Below are 16,513 nucleotides of genomic sequence, written 5' to 3' on the forward strand. Positions count from 1 at the left end.
CACACAATATCTCCCACTCCCTACCTCTCTGTTAAATATTAAAATCCTAGCACCATTAAGCCTACTACTGTTTTCATTACAGGTGAGCGGACCTCATTCAAAGTCTGATTGCCATTTGGTCTATCTGTACTTTCCAGTTACACTGCAATCACTCAAACCTTTAACAGGTAGCCCAGTGATAACGGAACACTGTACCTTCCCTCCTGGTAGCAGTGCAGGCCTTTAGACTCCGTCCACACGACAACAACGTTTTTTGAATTTTGATTTTTTATTACTTTTGCATTTTCAAAATGTTTTGCAACCACACAACGTTTTGAGAACTATCTAACTTGTCCACACAGAAACAAAAAAAAAGGGTGAAAGCGCTTTGCTAGCTATGCCATTTTGAAATTCTTGCATAACCTACGCTGCAAGTTATAGCCGGTAACTAAACGAGATTAGAATCAAAGCAATGGCAATACGAGACAAGATAAATCATATTAATCGTTTATTTGACAACATCAGAAAAACTTTAGTTTTTGGCGAACAGAATTTCCTTGCTTAAGGTTGCTAGCATTTAACGTCACAAACAAACCCGGCAAGCTGGTGTCTCAGATACGTCACGTCCTGCCACTGAAGACGTGGTGGAGGCTTTGGAGGGCGGAGTTCAGACTGAAGCTTCACAGAGAATGAAAAATGATTGGATAAAGTTGGGGCCGTTATTGTCCAAAAGCTCTGATTTCATCTGTCCACACAGCAACATAAGGGTTGTGCTTTCAAAAGTCTCCCCTTTTCAATAGTATGTGTTTTCAGGCCTTAAAAATGCCTTTGTGATGCGGACACAAAGCCAAAACACAACATAACTTCTCAGTTTTCGCAAAAAAAAAAAACTCTGTTTTCACCGTTGTCATGTGGATAGGCCCTTAGGGAGACTGATGGGCCCTCTGATTATCACTCCTTCCCATGTTGAGGGTTGAGGGGGACCTTTGCCATGGGACACAGTGCACTGAGGCCTCCAGTGGCTTTCTCCTGCTGGGGGGCTCCGCTCCCCTGCAAGCCAACAATGCCTGCCCCGTCCTGCCCCCTTCTGTCCCCACTGCTCCGGGGCTGGAGGTTCACCCTGATCCTATTACAGCATGACAGGAGCTACAATCACCCATTCAACAGCACGCATTCTCTCTCTCTCTCTTTTTTCTCTCTCGCTAGCCCTATAGAGGCCCAGCTATTCAGGGGTATTGTTCACTGAGCCTCGCCACACATGACTTCTGTGTGCTAAGGCCAGCCAGAGTCAGGTGAGCGGAGACACTAATCATCACCTGGCCCTCAGCTCCTTAAAGTCTGGTCCAAGAACGAGCCATGGGGAACATAAATGCTTCTGAAAGGTGAGGGTGTGTTGCCACAGGGTGCATAGTTTTCTTTGCTGATATTTTGCTTACCAGGCCAGAATTGAGGCTCTGCAGTGCAGCACATTTGGGGGTCCACGGGAGCTAAGAACCCATTATGTGAGCCGTGGGTTTTGCTGAATGGAGCTGAAAAATCAAATTCCTGGATCATCCACCCCCAACCACCTACAGCGCAGTCAGGCTGCCTATTCCCTACTTTGTTATTTAGTGAACAAGACAAAGAAAATCAGAAATGAGGGGAGAGGGCTAAAGATGAAATGTTTAAGGGTTCAAGCCGTATCTGTGTGTGAGTGAGAGAGGGAGAGAGAGAGACTGTGTTAGGGGAAAAGCGTGAGGGTGCGTGGGGTAGGAGGTTCCAGACGCAGCCCTGCGGCTCTTGCCCACATTAATCATGTGGAGGGGTGTGTGTGTGGGGGGGTGTGTTTGGGGGGGCACGGATTGGAGAAAGGAGGTGCGATGGGTGGGGGCCAGGGGGCACCCCCCTTGTTGCATGTTTGCATGTCTACTGCTGCTCTGACGTGTTCCCCTGTCAACCCCACAGTCAATGGGGCCTACAAGACTAATGAGACCTCTCTCACTCTCTTCGTGTGTGTGTGTGTGTGTGTGTGTGTGTGTGTGTGTGTGTGTGTGTGTGTGTGTGTGTGTGTGTGTGTGTGTGTGTATGTGTGTGTGTATGTGTGTGTGTATGCCCATGAGTGTGTGTGTTTGAGACAGGGTATGACAGGTTGGTTTACTTTGCCTTTCATATTTGCCTTTTAGCTCCCTGCCCTCAACCCCCTCAACCCCCTCACCACCACCCCCACCACCCCCAACCCCACACCCCCACCACACACACACCCTCGCTCCCTCCTCTAGCACCTTCTCCTACAGTCATCTGCTCCATCAGCTGTCTGAAAGGCAAGTGCATAATGGGCCATATCAGCACAGCCACTGCAGGGAAACCCAGTAAAAAAGGAAGGAAAAAGAGAGAGAGAGAGACTATGAGAAAGACGAGAGTAAGAAACAGAGAGGGGGGGGGGTGTTCACCTATTACAGAGAGGCGGTCTGAAAAGCAATCCTTCAATGCAAGTGCACTAAAGCGCAGATGAGATTTGGAAAAGGGCATTCAATATTTAATGGCACACCATTTTCTACCAACTTAATGTTGTGCATTCCAATCTAAGCTAGTTATGGTGCTATCTAGCCGGGCTAACCCATTAGGTGTGCTTCTGCGTTCCGGTCGGTTTCTCATTTTTTTTCTCCACATGTTACTAATGACTGACAAAGGGAGTCAGTGTGGGGTGGGGGTGGGGGTGGGGAGGGCTTTTTCATAGCAGGGGATGATCTTAATGTACCAGAATTGGGACACGTCCCTGTCTGTAAGGGCCATGATCAAATAAACATTATGACCACAATTATATTTTGTATATTTGCATCACAAAGGCTAGCTTGGTATTGATCTGGCTGGGATCTAAGGCCACTGCCAAACTAAGCCGATTTTCATACTTTCCGGAACGGATTCGGGGTTAGTCAATCGCGGCCAGACAAAGCTGTGCTGCGGCCACACACACCCATTGAAACTGGTGAATCTGCTGTAGTACATTTGCAAGGCCTGTTGGTGGCGCTGTGAAGGGTGCTACCGGAAACGGAGAAGAAGACGACGACAAGTTACAACTAGTTAAGTTAGTGACAGTTCAGTTTGTCGCCAAGTAGTTGACCATACTGTGCCTTATATATTTCCAATGCTTAAATCATCATTGTTCGACCTGTATGTGATGCATTATGTGCATACCTAATGAAAGTAAGGGTTTTCATGAAGTTGCTACAGTGATAGATCGTGTATTAAATACCACATTTTGGGCTACCTTCTAGTGCTATTAGTAGTGATTAGCATGCTAAGCGGAGATTTAGCTATGTTCTGTTCTTATGTTGATACGCTGTAATAAAGATGTGTTCAATCCTGCTAAGATTTCGACTGGATGAGATATGAATGAGATCCATGTTGCCTAGTGTAATGTCCACTATTATATGTATCTAGTAATATTAGTTGAGTTATTGCTACACAATAACAATTACACATGTTAATGTAATTCAGTGCAGTGCTAATTAGTCCCCATAAAGAAGACTGCTTTGGTAACTCAGTGAATAATACGTGCCCTTCTTAGATTGTTGTTTGCCAGCCATAAACAGAACAGAAGACTTTAAAAAATTAGTTTTTATTGCGATTGGGAAGATGAACGTGACTACTTGACAGCTTCCAGCGTTCACGTGGGATAATTACGTCATCAGATTCACGGATTCAAACCCGATTTGCGGTCAGACAGGCTCTGATAGCAGGGTAGATTGCAACCTTCCCACTCTGGAGAGGGGATTCTAACCTTGACGGTAAGAGACGGTCCAAATGGCAGATTTGTCTGGCCGGGAGGCCAGTTTGTCAAGGTTCCGTTCCGGAAAGTATGAAAATCGGCTTAGTGTGGCACTGGCCTAAAGCTGATTTTGTATGATTGAAACTGAAGGCGGGGAAAAACAGTGACTTACAAGACATTTCACACTACATCTCCACTGCATCTTCCAAAACTGAATGAGCGTAGGCTTCTGCTTTAAGTCAATCCACAGGGATATATCATCATGTGACAGGGCCATTCCTTTCAGATAGCATTAGGATTTCTTTTTGAACCAATACTCTAGGTTGACCATAAGACGTCCTCTTTTACCCAGAACTCTTTGAGGGACCTAAACAATGGGTCCAGCCGGGATTTCTAAATCACCAAAAGAGTTTGGGTGTCGCTGTTTGCCTTCTACAGTCGCCATTCGTTGTGTGCATTTTTGCATTGCTATGACCTTTCTCTTGCACCTGACTGCACGCCAACATTTGCCAGTAATGTACACACCCTTCATGCAATCATTGGTCAAACTGTATCTCAATCATTACCCTCTGCAACAGCCAAGAGACAGAGCGGCAGCTTACTTGTCGACAGTAGCACATGGCGCCTGAACAGCTTAGAAAGTGCCCAATACGCAAATGTACATTCACAAATGAATTACAGAAAAAGTATATCTGTCGGGATACGTGGTAAGCAGTAACGCCTGACCTGCAAATCTGGTTAATCAAACGAAGGTGGAGTGATCCACATGCCCACATTAGCTCCACAGAAAAACGAAACTGCCGCTGAAGGAGAAAGTTCGCCAAAAAGTATACCAGTGCACATCAGGATCACTAAAAAGTGTCTAGTGAAATACTAGATCTTTTTAAAGGCAAGTGATTCTTTATTTCATTGTTATGTAAAAGATGTTGAAAGCTGAACTATTTGTATTTGTTTTTATTATATTGTTAAGGGCCAAAAGTTGGATGGAAATATATTCGACTGTCGGGCCATTGTCTTGAAGGCATTTGTTATTTGTCTTGTTAAAGACTAGCTGTATGGATGCATGTCAACTATTTAAACCCCCACCTCATACATAACCATGGTGCCACCAATTACTTGACCTGAACCGTCCCACCCGCCTCAGTCTTTCACCCAATGTGGGTGTCCGTCTGCCCCATGCCACCATCCTGCCCCCATGTCAAAAATATGATTACCCTGCATATTCTTGATGGCAAGAAGTACTAGCGGCCAAAGTACGCTCAAATCCCTGGCTCTAAACAGACAGTACTAAATGTATTTAAGTCTTAATGATAGCTTTGCTCCCACTGAATTTGAAGCTGCCGGTTGAAACCTCATACCCGGCTGTCGTGAGAGAGATCATCAGGGTATCCAGCCCTAAATTAAAAGCCCACTGGCTCCCGTTTTGGCTACCTTTCCCAGCGCAGTCGGGCCGATGCCTAGGAGGCTTGCTGAGGTTGCTCCTGATGTGTATTTAACTGCGGGTGGAGATGGCTGGTGTTTATTCAAGGCAGCCGAGCCTGACTGTCGCATGTTAAACATGATAGAGCGACTCCACCCACAGAAGAGCGAGGCTGTGAAAAGGAAGGTGTGTAAATGGACATATCCTTTTATCCCAGCCATGAAAAACACCGCGTGCGTTAGCACTATGTGTGATACTGCCGTCTGAGGGGCCAAATACACGAACGCCAAGCTGTCACTTCTGAACCTCAGTTTTGAAACACCACCAACAACAAAATATGTGATCACAATCGTTTCAGAGATCTGACAATAAAAAAAAATGTAGGCTGATTGTTTTATGAAGTAGGCTTTAAAATATGAATGCATCAGGAGAGCAAGAATATTTAGCTCAGAAAACACAGAAATTCTTCCACGAAATGGAGGATGTTCTGAGAGCGATTTGGATTGTGTGTGTAATGCGTGCCTTTGCGCCTGTGTTAAACAACAGTCTTACACGTTAGATTGACACCATGCCCTAAATGAGAAAGTGTCATATTCGTAGGTCTTGCCCAGACACACACCCATTTCCAATAAATGACCTCTTCTAATTGAATCAGCTGAAGCCTTTAAACCCCGCAGTCCTTTCCATGTCAATTAGCAAGCCAACTGGACCCTACATGCAACTGCTTAAATATTCATAAGACAGCCACCTTCTGCCATCTGGGCGCAAATCCAATTGAAAAGGTTAACAAGTCAGTTTAACACTGCAGGTTGGCCAGGCTGGCTCTCTTTGAGCCCTTCATTCAGAAGTTCCAACTAGCTGTTCTTTGGCCAAGCCATTCACAGGTCAAGAACACATTTTCACAAAGAGCCAGGAATTCTTTGCTCAAACACTCACACTTAAGCTACAGATCTAATGCATCTATGACTTATGCATTACTAAATATACTGTCCAACGGGTTAATCCATATCCACATGAAATGTTAGCACACACAGTGAAATTGCTTTTTTTGACAAACATCGTTGCATGGACAAATGTGATAACATTTGGATCTTAAAGATTATACGCATCAAAACTCAATTATGGTCATATAAATAAACCCTTCATCAACTTGGAGAACTTGTTTTTCATGTAATTCTAGCACCATGATGAAAGAAAAAAAGCTAATAGATGAGTTGCTTGCTTGACTGAAAGAGAACATCGACCCAGAGAGATGGCTTAGAAAGAAAGGGTAGAGAAAGGGAGAGGGAGAGCTCCCATGTGATATTTGCATAGGGGAATTTAACACGTCGCTAACTGCCATTGAGCCTGGCTTCTTTCTCTCGCCTTCTGGCAGGATATTTGACCCCAACCTCCAACACACATTATCCTTCCCCTGTAGTCCAGACTGGGGAAAATTAAGTTTCCATGTGAAATAGCCACACACAAAAAACCTTCCTGCACACAAATTCTCAGCTGGATGAAAGGCTTGGGCATGGGGGAGGGTGACCGCCTCGATGCCAGAGTTTCCTCTTCAGTCAGTTTAGTATTACAGCCCCAGTATGGGTAAAGTTCCCTCAGAAAGCTGCTGCTAAACGTAGGAGAGGATATGTGTTTTTTTCCTAGTTTTTTTTATGTATTTATTTCTGCTGCCCTCTCTCACTGCCTGCCTAAGCAAAAGCCTCGTCATACTCTATGATTCTTTTCTGTTTCAGACTCATCCCGCTGTCTGATCTCCCCCCTCCCCTCTCCCCTGCCTGCTCTCGCTTGGCTGATTTGCCTTCTCTCGTTTTCGCCCCTCTTTTTGTTTCCCCTGCAATTCTTTTGCATTTGTTAGGCAATTACAGCCAAATGAGGGTCCATTAGGCCTGTCTGGAGGCCAGCTCTTTCAAGCCTGGCAGCTCAACGAGCCCTACACCTCTGACAATGACACCCCAACGCAAGGACAGCCAGCCACAGAGGAAGAGCCATGGAGCCACACACACACCCACACCCACACACACACACAAACAAACAGTCACTCACTCGTCATACAAACCTCGACATGCAACTCCACAAATCTATCAAAATTCCTGGGCTAATTCCTAAGCTAAATTTACGAATTTCACACACAGCTACACGTGCGGCACGGCACGCACATGCACTTAGACAGTCATCTTTTCCTCTTGTGTTGGGTATGTGCTCACATCAGCTGTGTTTCTCAGCTTAGCTGTGTTGGTGAGTGGTTAACTCTCTTGACGCCATTGCAGGCAGCTGCAATGTTTAGGTGTTGGGGAGGTGGCCGTGGGAGGGGAAAGTGACGCACATGACAGAGAAAGAGAGGCCGGGCCGCTAGGGAGAGGAACCTTGCCCTTGGCTCGCTGCTCCTGCACCCAAACTATCAATCTCTGGGAGGATCAGAGAGGTAGTGCTGGTGGTGGTGTGAGGGTTAGAGGAAGAACTCACTGGCCCCCAAGCTGCCACAGTGCACTATATGAACCAAACAAGCAGGCTAAGACTTGCTCAGAGAAGTGAATTGCTGATGAACTCAATCAGAGGGTATCAGACAACCCTGCAGTATTGAGGCATTGGGAAATGCCATCGGTATCTCTGCGTTTGGGAGCAAGCCAGACCCGACAATAAAAAAACCTACAGCTGTTATGGAAGCCATAGGAAAGTCATTTGAGGTACAGGCAAGCAAACAGGTATCTGGACACCGAACCATGATAACGTCTTTTAAAAATGGTCGTCATCTAATTTTGAATGTGTCATTCTGAACCCTTTTTTGATGAAAGACGCTATGTCTGACAGATAAAGCAACAGGCCGTGTTTAAAGCCTCCATTTACTGACTAACACATTTTTTTTCTATGTAGGCACTACCCCTCCCACTTTTTCAAATTAATTTTGCTCCTTTTATAAAGACCTGAAATGGTAGGCTACTCAAATGTCTCGTGTCCTTCAAAAACTAAAGAGCGCTAACAATCCTGAAGAAGGAATTGTTGCACTGATTTTCTTTTGAGGCTTGCAGGCACAGAATTAATTACCTTGATTAAATATTGTCTGTCTGGGTGATGAGGGAAGGCACAGAATTAGTGGTCCCTTGTTGAACTTGTATGGTGCTGAATGAGATGTGTCCCGATTCGAAAGAGCAAAACAGCATCACCATTCAAAGCACACAAAGAGCCTGAAATCAGTGCCACAAAGCCATTAAAAATGTCCAGACTAAACAAAATAACATTCCGCTTTGTTCAATAATATACACTGTTTTTTGCTCAGAATACTGTTTTAGGCCAATCTTGATTTGTACAATACAGAGGACACGCAAGTCTTCACCGTATGCTGGTGGTGGTGTGTGTGTGTGGGGGGGGGGGTCATAGGAGCCATTCCAAAAATGAAGTTATTCTCTTAGCCTATAATTCACAAACGCAGAGCTGCCTACACTTTCCCTCAGCCAGCAAAATGTATAGAATTACAAGACCAGACCATACAGTGGCGCCTAAGGGGGAGATTGCCATTCATTCTAAAATTAGAGCATTGGAAAAAAAAAATTTAATATTATTGTGTGAGCCAAATGAAATAAATAAAAATAACCAGTGGGAAGGACCTCACTAGCAAAAAGAGGCATGCGTTTTCCCCCGAAATGTCCAGCCCAACAGATGAAATATGTCACACATTTTGAAAGGGTCTCATCTCTAAAGTAACGAGTTTCATTGGCACTGATTCCAGGTGCAAAATCCAGACCGATACATCTGAGGGGAGGGTCCAGGCACTTTTAAATCCCATCTTTGAATTGTGGTTGTTTTAAACCTAGCCCAGGAGGGGAAACCTCAAAACTGAATGTTGGGAGGCAGCAACCAAACTTTGCACCAAGATGAGGCAGCTTTGGTGTGCTTAGGATCTGAGCAGCTTCCCACATCTCTCTCTTGAAAGCTGTAATCCACTGAAACTTTTGCCTCCTCGCCCCAGTACACAGAGTAGCTTTCATAAAAGGCAGCCATTTAAGCTTTGTGCTATTAGGAGGGAGCTGCACTTTTAACAACACCCACCCCCAACACACACACACACACACACACACACACACACACACTGCACGCACATAACAACACCTCTCCTCCCCTTTCCCTGAAAGTAAGGGCTTCTTTCTACAGCTGACTAACAAAGCATGACCCAATAAACCTTTAGCCTGACTCAAAGCTCAAACCACCTCTCTCCAAGGACTTCATCAGACTGGGGCATGGGGGGGGTCGCATGAGGATGAGAGTGGGGGTGTAGTGACACACAGAGTAGAATTAATCATTCTAATTTAAAACTAGAACATCCAATCCAGCCGCACCTGCACACATATAGATTTACATTAAACAGGCAGGACATACTGGGGATGGGTGACATGTTTCTATGACGATTGGGGCTACTTAAAAAGTCATCCATTCAGTCGTGTCTTAATGTGACATTATTAACCTGCCCAGCTTGGGTCCGGTGAGCATTTGCATATGAACCTCTGTGAACTCATAGACCCGTAAACATGGCTGGTGCTGAGTTAGGACATTCTGGCCTATTGTTGTGGTTTCTTTAGGACTTACTCTTTCAGTCAGAAGCCAGAGGAGGCCAGGCATTGGGCAAAGAAGAAAGACCAAGCAACAAGTCGGTTCTGAATCAGAATGACGCCATATTCTGCTGATAGAAAGGCAAATGTCCAGAAAGGTGCTGGTTGTGCTCCAACCCTTCTAAAGCAATGAGACACCATGCAGTTCATGTCCGAGCCACCTACTTCAAATCAGGTCAAAACAAATACATTCAGCTGCTTTGGACAAAGTGCCCGCTAAACATTATAAACCACAACCATAACCATGTAAACCGTTGCAGCTGGTGTCCTCAGTACCATCACTGAAGCCAGGAGCTAGTTACTGGTAATCCAACCACCAGTGCCAAAACAAAAGCTCAATCTCGTCTAGCACACTATCGCATGCCTTAATGGCCACTAGAGCTATCAGTGTGGTGTCGGGAGCTAAGCTGTACTTCTAACACTCAGTGTCCACATAGTTTGCTTTAGGCCTACTTCATTTCAAATCAGCTTTGTCTGGTAGGACAAAGAAAAACAAAACCCCTTTGTAATCGCATGAATCCATATTCTTCAGAATTATGAGTTTGGGTTCTCTTTAACATAGGCTAGTTCATCAAGAATAGCACATGTGAACAGTACATGCGAAATGACAGTTAACAAAGGTAAGATAAAAAAGAAGGACATTTCAGAAACTAATTATCAAATCAGATTAAAATAGATCGAATAAAAGCCACTTAGGAACTGACTAATATGGACAGTGGGGAGTGGTTTATCCAATGAAGGAGGCCTTTCAAACCTGCTAAATCAGTGCCTACATTACTTTATTACAGCCAAGTTTTCATGTTTCCACTAACGCAAGCCCTTTAAAAAAAAGAACACAGAGGATCTTTGTGGAAGAGAATCAAATGAATCATGGCCTCTTTACTCAATTAAGTTGTATAGGCGTGTGTTTACCTTGCCTGTGCCCCTAACACCTCAGGTTATTGGGGATTTGGGGGTTTCCGAGACTGCTATTTTAAGAAGGGGGAAAGGGTGGGAGAGGGAGGAATAAAACCTTAAGCTGTTCTGCGCCACGTCCAAATGATATCCTACCTATAACTGACAAACTAAAATGGCACTACAGTTTAAAACAAAACCTTGCTTCTAGATGTCACAAGAGCTGCCACAGATCAGTGTGCACCTAAGGCTAAGTGACACAGTAACTTCCTCTGAGAAATATGCACAGACAATGTAGGTTTTCCTAGTTGTCCTCTAGTTGCTAGTAACTCACCAAACAACCTCTACAAAAACTAGAGATCTGACATCCGAAAATAGATCGTTTATCATAAATCATACAATTTCCAGGACAATGTGAATTAATGGTACGCGGGCTCTTCCGGCAAAATGCTTTGCGCCTACTTTTCAGCAACCTAAAAATGGTTTGTTCTAGACAAAAAGGTACACGAACATATATACAGTACATCCCGTAAACAAATCTTAGAGATACATTAAGAGATAGTCTTTCTTCCTTTGTTTAAAAAAAGCACAGTAGTCTATTCTGCTGTGTTCGCGTTGAAACAGCGAGACAGATCATCTGAACTGGAAAGCTATTGTGTGCGCGAGGGCGAACCAAAGACAGATTGATAGTTCAAATAGGATTTTATCGAAAATAACCCTAGCAAACCAAGTGCACTCAAATCAACCTGGGATGATGTGTGCTATCACATGCCTCTATATTCAATTTATAATAGGGGACAGGGGTTCTTTGTCTTGTCCAACCAGCAAATAAACAAAAGATATGCTAGCTGTAGTAGGCTACATGAGTCAAAGCGGATTACAGTGGGCTTAAATAATTATAATAAGAGATCCAATAACAGTTGACGTCCAATACATGCCTCCTTCCAAGAAACGTTTTAAAGCAGTATAAACAACTTCAGATCGACAAGATGTGGAATACCAATGCAGCAACAATAAAGGTCTATTGTGAACACCACCGTCTGCTTTTTTTCTCCCCTCGAGCTGGGAAATATTATTTTCTCCGCACCGAATTATCTCACAGTCGCTGTCGACCAAGACTGGATTAGAGTCGATCGATTCGTATGATGGGGGTTGCAAACCAAATGTCAAGTTGTAGTTATCCATAGGCTATCCATATTTTTGAACTGTATGCAAAGTCATCACGGAATAGAAGGACACAACGTTTCTAACATTGACTAAACTCCACAGACAGCCCTTTAATTTTTAAAACGTCCAAATGAGCCCCTCGCTGCTTTAGAAACACTATAATCATCAAATACTAAATCTTTAAATGTAAGGTTATACGTTATTGTATCTAGGGCATAATAGGGAGATCTTTTAAAATTAGCTTTCATAAGGTAAGCAAATGCTTTTTTCATAATTGCGTGGAGGTACAGTTCCTAGCTTTCCTAATTAACTTTGCGCGAAGGAACAGATAAGCAGAATTGGGTCCGCAAAAAGTGAGAAAGTAGTGTTTTAACGTTAGCCTACGTTTCACTTACCGACTTGTAAAACATTTTCCACACAACCAGTCTCCAAAAGCCGGATCCCCCGGCGGAAAGGAAGCCCATCTCCGGTGCCCCCTGCCCCCGTGTTCCCCGTTGTGGTTGTAACCCCTCCAGGGACAGCCCCAGACCCAACGGAAGCGTTTGAGCCCACGGCTGGACCTTCTTCACCAGCAACGCGACACTGAAACGACGAATACATACAAATTTCCCTTTCGTTCCTCGGGAATGACCAGTACACAATGCGGCGCTGAACTGGCTCCGGGATCCGCTCGAAGCGTTCCTCCACCCTTTCGAAGGCCCATTTCTCCGCTACGGCCTTAGCAGCACAGTCCAAAAGAGATTCCGGAGAGCGAAGACGAGAGTTCGAATATCCCGGCCCAGGCCCCGGACCCGGTCCACGAGGAGCGGGTCGCAAGCAAGGTCGCTTGCTGGCCGGTGGTAGGGATAGGTGAGGCGGCGAACGAGGCGGTAGTTCTCCACGTCCCTCCGCCATGACAACCAAATAAACACTGAAGTCGGTACGGTGGCTAGAGAATCGCGCAGACAGATGCACCGCACAACAGGAGGGAAGGGGCGGGGAGATGCGTCCTTGCGTCACCGCCAATAACAAACGCTCTCTCCAATCAAAATGAAACGCTGCAATGATAGCGTTCCTTCTCAACAGCGAGTACTATTGTGTATGAATGTATGCGTAGGATAGGCCTATGTGTGGGATAACGGTTTGTTATGTGTATTGAAATCTGCACATGCCTTTCTATAAATGCAGGAAACTTGATCACCCTTCCCGTTTTTGCCAGTTTTAAACAAATTGTAATCAGTGGTCAGCAACTAGCCTAAGAAACAATATAGACTATAATATATTGAGTGGTCTAAAATGACACTACACTTAGGTCTAGGGAACTTCTTAGAAACGACATCAGCGCTAGTCAATGGCAAATTGAGTGGACACTGTGTTGGCAGTGTACACAGTGCAGTAGGAAGCATGGCCCACTCAATTTGACTACAAAACACTTCCTCTGTGCCCTGATGGAATTGTCAAAACCAGCATTTAAAGGCAATGGATTGCAAATTAAATTAACACAATGTCGACTAAAATATTTTACGCAAGTTAGCTGTTTTATGGCTAACAAAATATTCACATTAGTGAGGAAGTGATATTAAGTCATCCAACTAGTCTAGTTCAGCGTACAAGTCACTTACAGTGAATGCATTTAAAGTGAATAAACGCACAGTTTAGTAATACACTTTTGTCTAGGCCTTGTTTGATTTAGGTCTAATATTTAGCGGTAGGCTACTCCTTGTCTCCTGACACCCTCCACTAAATACAATGGAAATGATAGGCTACATACTAACCTAATGGGCTTCATAGATGATGGTGTTGCCTAATCAGAGGTAGGCCTATATGTTTTCTGAAAGTCTAGCTTTTAACACGGTATGCGAAGCCAATGGCTCCAGATCGCTTAATCTGACCGTTTCGTTTTTCAGTGCTCACCCTAGTGGTAAGTTAGTAGCCTGTCATGTGTTGCAGTGAAAACGTGAAACATAAAAAAGTATTAACTAAACCCGATTATATCTGAACTACCACACTGCAACCTCTCAGGCACAAACATCTAGACAAGAGAATGGCTATAAACCAGTTACAGACGCATGAGCTGAAGACCGCCCCTCTTGTAAGATCCCCTCATGACAAGTGAGCATAACCTTCTGAGTGGATGAGTGGAGTATTGCTTAATGTCCTAATACATAATCAGAATCACTTATATTGGCCAAGGATATCTCAAAGCAAGGACAAGATTGTACACAGATTACATGACAATTGACAGACAATATCTAGATTGTGTGTGTGACAGTGGAAACAACAAAATGATGTAGTTGTGGCAGGTTAATATCTATAAAGCCACTTAACTGTGACCACAAAGATAGAAAGAAGTGTAAAACACCCAAATACCCGCGCACACGTGTGTGTGTGCAGTTTGTGCATAAGTGCTGCCCTTTGTGCATGCATGGGCAGTTTCTTTTAGAAATCAGTGTAATGTACCGTACTGGTTGTGCACTGTGCCCATACTTAAAGAACCTTTGGCACTTGCGATGGGGTACCATATGTGTAAGTGTTGTAGTGAACTAATTCTTCAAATCTTAAAGTTGCTGCTTCAATGAGAGGCAGACATCTAAATGCGATGAACTGAAGTTTATTCAATCATACAGACTTCCAGACAATTTGAGTGGTGCTCATGGAGCATCTCTGCCAAAAATCAGTGCTACTACTTTTTATACCACAATTACTCTCGTATTAACACTATGCATTTCCAAGCGAAAGCTAAACACTTATCAGAGTTAAGCCAATCATCAGAACATTCTGCATACTTATTGTCGCAAAATCATTTCAAGACCATGGTGGCTTGAGAGAGTAAGTATGTGTCCTTGTGTATGTTTCCTAAGACAGTGTTCACAACTTATCGGTATGTTTTGTCCCTGACTAGTCTGCATCCCCTATACGGAGACCCTTTCATTAATGCTTGTTTGGCCTCCTACAGCCTGCACCTGTTTTTGCAAAACTGCTCCATGCTCACCACACCACTTTACTACAACCATTGTAGTTTTCTACGTAATCAACCTTGCACCATGAACATGTTATAAACATGTTACAAACAAGTATATTTAATTGACACACTACCTGTTCATTTTCTGTTGGAGCTCTATGTGCCTCAGTGGCTAACCCAAGCCTCTATGTGCCATAATGTCCCACCATGAAGCATTGTGTGGATGCTCTAACGATGGGTTTCAGGTGTTTGGGACATGTTTACGGATGCTGCTCTTGGTCTTCACCAGCATCTCCAACACAACAATGATTTTGAATGTGACATTGACATGGAATTAATTTAGCAGTAAACAGAGAGAGGATGTGTTTGTTTACGCCTGCGTTTGTTTGTTTTGCTGCTCAGGAAGAGCAGACAGCAGGTGCGGAGTGTAAAAGCAATGAGTGGCCTCCATTTTGCTGGCTGTCACGGCCCAGCATGCTCACTGCTGTCCAGTCAAGTGCACCGAGAGAGATGACAAGCTGACAGCTCAGCACACAGGATACCAGGCGTTTAATGGTGCTCTGTGAAACACCTCCTTTTATCTTTCTTTCTTTCTTTCTTTCTTTCTTTCTAGCCTACTTGCTTTCTGTAGTCCTTCCTTCCTATGTTTCTTGTGTGTGCTTGCTTAAATCGTCTCACTCAATCACTTTTTCATATCCTATCCTCCTTTGAAAACATTCTGTCACCCAAGACATTTTTCGACAGTTCTAGCTCTTGCAAAGTTCTTTTCCACGCCAGCATGCCGTTAATTAGAGACATGATCTTTGAAGGACACGTTCAGGAAGAGTCATACGACTTTTCAGTACTAATACACCATATTGTGTGTTATTGTGTTTTCCCCGTATGGTGATAAAACAAAGAAAAATCCTTTCAGAAATTGGATTTAGTTTGACTGAAAGATTCACACGTGCATAGGCTACACTGTCTTTGTTTTGAACTGGTGATCAGTGCCATTGTCTTGATAGTATGCCCATTTGTGCCACATTGTCACATCAACACAAATCAGACAATGGACCTCAAATCTTGTGGTAGATGCGACCAGTTACCATGGCAATGATTATGATGGATTTGGGGGAGACAGGACAGGTAATTGGAAAAAAAAGATTGATGGGGGACAAGAGAAAGAACAGAAAGTGCCCATCAAAGGCCGTCTCCCAGGGGATGGCCATACCACAGTGATGGCAGCCCACATGCTGTTGGGCCATGGTACCTCTGTACTCTAGTAGTGTCTCTGATAAGCCTGATCCACTTGCTCTGACAGATCTGTTTGTCTTCTGCTATGTGTACTATGTGCGATAAGGGCTATGCTTGCCTCCCGAACGCACGCACACACACACACACACACACACACACACACACACACACACACACAGACACACACACACACACACACACACACACACACACACACACACACACACACACAGATTCGACTGCTCCTGAGCAAAGCCTCACCTCCGATTTCTCATACCTTTACCCACTTCCTGTCGAACCATATTTGGACTTGACACGTCTAATCCCACCTGACACAGAGTCTAAGAATGCAGCCCAGGGCCTCCAGGCTCCATCATATAGCCTGTGTCATCACAATCTCCCCGTCAATCTCCTGCTCTGTGTACACAAGGCTTCAGGGGCCTTGGCACAAGTGAAGCCAGGGGAGGTGCAGTGAATAGAGGTGGAAACCCCCCTGCCAAATGCGGGGCCATGGAGTGGAGGCCTCCTCC

General features: G+C 44.4%; 1 protein-coding gene across 2 annotated transcripts in view; it reads right to left on the reverse strand.

The window, feature by feature from the left end:
- The window catches only part of zswim5 (zinc finger, SWIM-type containing 5), a gene marked incomplete at its 5' end in the record, with an annotated part of 51,088 nt that extends 38,373 nt beyond the window's left edge, over positions 1-12,715 (reverse strand). The window contains one exon of one of the 2 annotated variants that reach the window (XM_080837262.1): positions 12,205-12,715. In XM_080837262.1, the coding sequence (XP_080693388.1) occupies positions 12,205-12,703 (499 nt within the window). The remainder of the gene's footprint in view (positions 1-12,204) is intronic. The other variant, XM_080837261.1, reaches the window with a different exon arrangement.
- Positions 12,716-16,513: the final 3,798 nt, after the last annotated feature.

This window comes from Sprattus sprattus (genome assembly GCF_963457725.1).
Source record: "Sprattus sprattus genome assembly, chromosome: 4".
Taxonomy (NCBI): Eukaryota; Metazoa; Chordata; class Actinopteri; order Clupeiformes; family Clupeidae; genus Sprattus; species Sprattus sprattus.